The following is a 4296-nucleotide window of genomic DNA, read 5'->3' as shown; positions in this document are numbered from 1 at the left end:
TTTATAAATTATAAATTATACATTTGTTTTGAATATATTTGATGGGCTAGACTTATTTCTGCCCTTAAGCCGTACATAACGGGAGTTTATGGACATGGAAGAGTATAGCCAATAGGAGCTGTAGAGGAGATCTAATCCAAGCACATGATTTTATAGGAGAGGAAGCTGAGCTCTGAATAAGTAAATTACTTTCTTCCAAGTGAGTAAATCACAGACGCAGGACGGAAACACAGGTTTTATGATTTTCAAAGAAATGTGTCATTTTTAGTTTGCATCTTTCCAGATAGTTTGCCAGCATCTCAAAAGCGATTTCCGTGGTTCTTCTTCTGTGATGTTGTGTCCTCGACATTCATACGTGGAACCTTAGCAAATCAGCCTCCAGGCTGGACAGGAGGCAACAACACACAAGAGCTGTTGCAGACAGTGTCTAAAACACCTGCTTCCCCTCACTGCCCCCCATTCCCACCCCTGTCCCCCACAAACACAGTAGAAGCAAAGCTTTGCATAGCTATAGTTTTGGACATTGCTATTAGCAACTCCCCATTTCCCCCTCCCTCCAGTCCCATTAAGCGTTCTTACCAAAATTTCAAAAGTAAAGATAAGAAGCAAACCTTCTCTTGGCAAATACCCCTCTCCCAGGTTGCACAGCACAGAAGTTGCCAGGACAAGTGTGGCCTGACTGTCTACGCATTAAAGGAGAGAGCTGGCAGGGAGAAGATGTCTTGTTTTGTTATGAAAGCTGTCTGCCATTGACAGCATAACAAGAACAAAATTAGCTAAGGATTTAGTTTGTCTGATGGGAAAGAACATTTGAAGTTTTAAAAATTTACTTAATATTCGGGGCAAGTCTTACTGACCTTGGGAATCATGCAATTTGTCATTCACATAGTAGTGTATATACTGTGATAATTTGTTATTCGTGGTAACACCCTGAAAGGTACAAAGGGGACGTTTGCCTTCCACTTACCAGCCTTAAGGCTTTTGTTTTCTTTCCTTGTCCCCCCAAATAACAAGGACTCCCATAAAATTGCATTTAACGATGTGTGAAAGGGATTGCAACAATGTTGTGGGTGTTTCTGAAAATTAAATAGACCAGTGAACTTACCCAAACACAGCAAAACTTGGTTATTATATGACATCAAAGGCAGAATCAGATCCCCTGGGAGGAAGCGAAGGCAATAAACAAAAATCTGGAGTCAACATACTGTTGTGGGGAAAGAAACAAAACAAAACAAGACACTGGAACCGCCCAACAGGGAAACCCATTCACTTGGCAAATGCTAAGCAATTTGACAGTGGATGGTTCAAACAGGGACAAGAGTGCCATCAGCTGGGGAAGGGAGAGGCTTTTTATTGGGTTTCAATTTGATAATTTTTTAAAACACAAAGCAAGGTTTTTCCATGTTTGCCTTGAAATCACCTGCTGCATTGTAAAATTTAAATCTAAGAATGTTCCAAATATTCTTGCGCCTCTTTGGCAAGATTCTGACCCTAATCAGAACTGTGCCAGGAAATAACTGCAGCCACAGCCCCTATTTGACCATAGCTCTTGTCTTACAATTTTTAAAAAATATATTATTATTGATTTCAGAGAGGGAGGGAGAGGGGAGAGAGAGAGATAGAAACATCAATGATGAGAGAGTCATTGATGGGCTACCTCCTGTACGCTTTCTACTGGGGATCCAACTGGCAACCTGGGCATGGCTACCTCCTGTACGCTTTCTACTGGGGATCCAGCTGGCAACCTGAGCATGTGCCCCTGACCTGAATTGAACCCGGGACCCTTCAGTACACAGGCTGACACTTGATACACCAAACCAAACCAGCTAGGGCTATAGCTCTTATCTTATAACACTGTGGAAGACAAGTAACCTTAAGGATGAACCCTGATACAGAATGACTATAAAATTATGCAGGTGGGGAGCTTAATTGAAAACTACTGTCCACATGCATTCATCTTATCATCCCACCGAGAGAGTTGGATTCCTGTTTCTAGTCAATTTATTTATAACATAATCCTGATATCTACAATACTACATATGTGGCTTAGAAACCAAAACTCAATTGATTTTTATCATTTTCAAATTATGTGATAGGCCTCCATGGTCAGATTATGACATTTACTGAGAAAAATCCTTATTTCAAGTAGTTTGTTTTATTGAAAAATTAGTTGGATATTAAAATAAAATATTGACATTTTATATTTCATTTCTTTCAGTGTAATGCTTTTGATATTTAAAATACCATACCTATGTATGCATGAATTGAACTAGTGCATAGATGGGCATCATTTATAAACCATGTATATCAGCTAAGAAACCAATTATCTAGAAAATAAAATATAGTATTTGTCCTTTGGGATGCTTCATGAAAAAAAGTAGACTATTTCATGCACTTGAACATTTATCTTTCTGTGCCTAAGCTAAATTATAAATCATGAGCCCAGAATATGCAATTACAGCATGTAAAGAAATTCCACAGTGAGTCATCTATTTAATTGCCTGAATTCACAATGAGCTGTCCCCATATTTTATAATGATATTAGCTGAGTGCAAAGGTCATTTGAATAAAATGTATTTCTTTTTCTCATAGGTGGAGAATGAATAACGGGGATATAGATCTGACAAGTGATCGGTACAGTATGGTAGGAGGAAACCTTGTTATCAACAACCCTGACAAACAGAAAGATGCTGGCGTCTACTACTGTTTAGCATCAAATAACTATGGGATAGTCAGGAGCACTGAAGCCACCCTGAGCTTTGGATGTAAGTAACCGTAACCTTACAAAGCACAAGTATGTGTAGGTGGAGTAAAGCTTAGATGTGATCATAAGAGTTCAATAAGAAGAGCAATAAGGACGAAAGGAAAGTGAGAGGAAGTCTCCATAGGTGGCTCTAATGTGATTAGTGGGCCTTCATTGTGTAGAGAAAAAAACATGCAGGAGAGCAAAGCATCCTGAGAGATATTATAAATGCACTTGAAATAGTGAAAGGTAACATTAGATAATAAGCTAAGGCCGTATCCTGCAAGATCTTGAATAACTTTCTAAAAATTAGTATCAGTGGAAATGTATTCTCCATGGGGGTGATACCACTCCAAAGGGAGTGAAAGTTGGTTCATGGTGGGGAGAAACCATCTTGGGTACTATAGCATACTGGTATGTGGCTCTCCAAAATGCAGCCTTACCTGACAAAGTCTCATCCCTTAGTATTTAATTTATTTTACTGTAAATAAATTAAAGCATAATACAATCAAATCAGTGGTTTTAAATTTAGATTATTAAATTTCTCTTTGGGTGGGCAATAATGAGAAATATTTTGAGAAACACTGTGCTGAACTAAAAGTTAGAAGTTGTTCTGGAGGGATATTGTGCTTTGGGAGAGGAGCTGGACTCCAGGTGCTGCAGTATGTGATGGTATAGGTCAGCATTTACATCTTTTGAAAAATTGATTATAGGATGAAAATGATGTTTTGTTTTGTTTTTAAATATATTTTTATTGATTTTTTACAGAGAGGAAGAGAGAGGGATAGAGAGTCAGAAACATCGATGAGAGAGACACATCCATCAGCTGCCTCCTGCACACACACACCCCTTCCCTCCTCACCCCCGAGTGGGGATCCAGCCTACCTTTTAAAATACTTCTAAAATATCTTACTATTCAGTAGCTAAAGGTAGACTATGACAGCTCTTCTTGTGGAAATCAGGCCAATTTTTTAAAAATCTATTTTTGTTGATTTCAGAGAGGGAGGGAGAGGGAGGTAGAGATAGAAACATCAATGATGAGAGAGAATAATTGATTGGCTGCCTCCTGCATGTGTCCTACTGGGAATTGAGCCCTCAACCCAGGCATGTGCCCTTGACTGAAATCGAACCCAGGACCCTTCACTCAACAGGCTGACGCTCTATCCACTGAGACAAACTGGCTAGGGCAACTGAATATATTTTAAAAAGAAAGTCTAATCAAAGGGTAGAAACATTCTGTTCTATTTAAGAAATGGGGTGGGAGCAAATAAAACCAATTTAAAGGGTGGTTGGGAGCATTTAAATGGTTGCTTTTCATGCAGAGGTTATGGTAAGTTATCTATGTTGAAATATCAACTAAGTATTTGAGGATAGGAATGGCATTTAAGTGAGGCATTAAGACTAGATATGATGATATTTAGGTTTTTCTGGGCAAAGGTAACAATTAGGAGGATGACTATTCAGAGATATAAATATATTAAGAGAAATAACAATTTGATTTTATAATTTGAGTACTGATGACAGATATGGAATGAGGCAGGGGGGCACCAGAC

At 38.6% G+C, this 4296-nt stretch overlaps 1 protein-coding gene across 1 annotated transcript in view; it reads left to right on the top strand.

The window, feature by feature from the left end:
* The window catches only part of CNTN1 (contactin 1), a 298926-nt gene that overhangs the window by 177688 nt on the left and 116942 nt on the right, over positions 1-4296 (top strand). Inside the window, 1 exon segment of the mRNA XM_015558560.1 lies at positions 2593-2828. Within this exon segment, the coding sequence (XP_015414046.1) occupies positions 2593-2828 (236 nt within the window).

Source organism: Myotis davidii, unplaced genomic scaffold (assembly GCF_000327345.1).
Source record: "Myotis davidii unplaced genomic scaffold, ASM32734v1 scaffold290, whole genome shotgun sequence".
In the NCBI taxonomy this organism is placed as follows: Eukaryota; Metazoa; Chordata; class Mammalia; order Chiroptera; family Vespertilionidae; genus Myotis; species Myotis davidii.
This window is presented reverse-complemented; position numbering and strand designations above follow the sequence as displayed.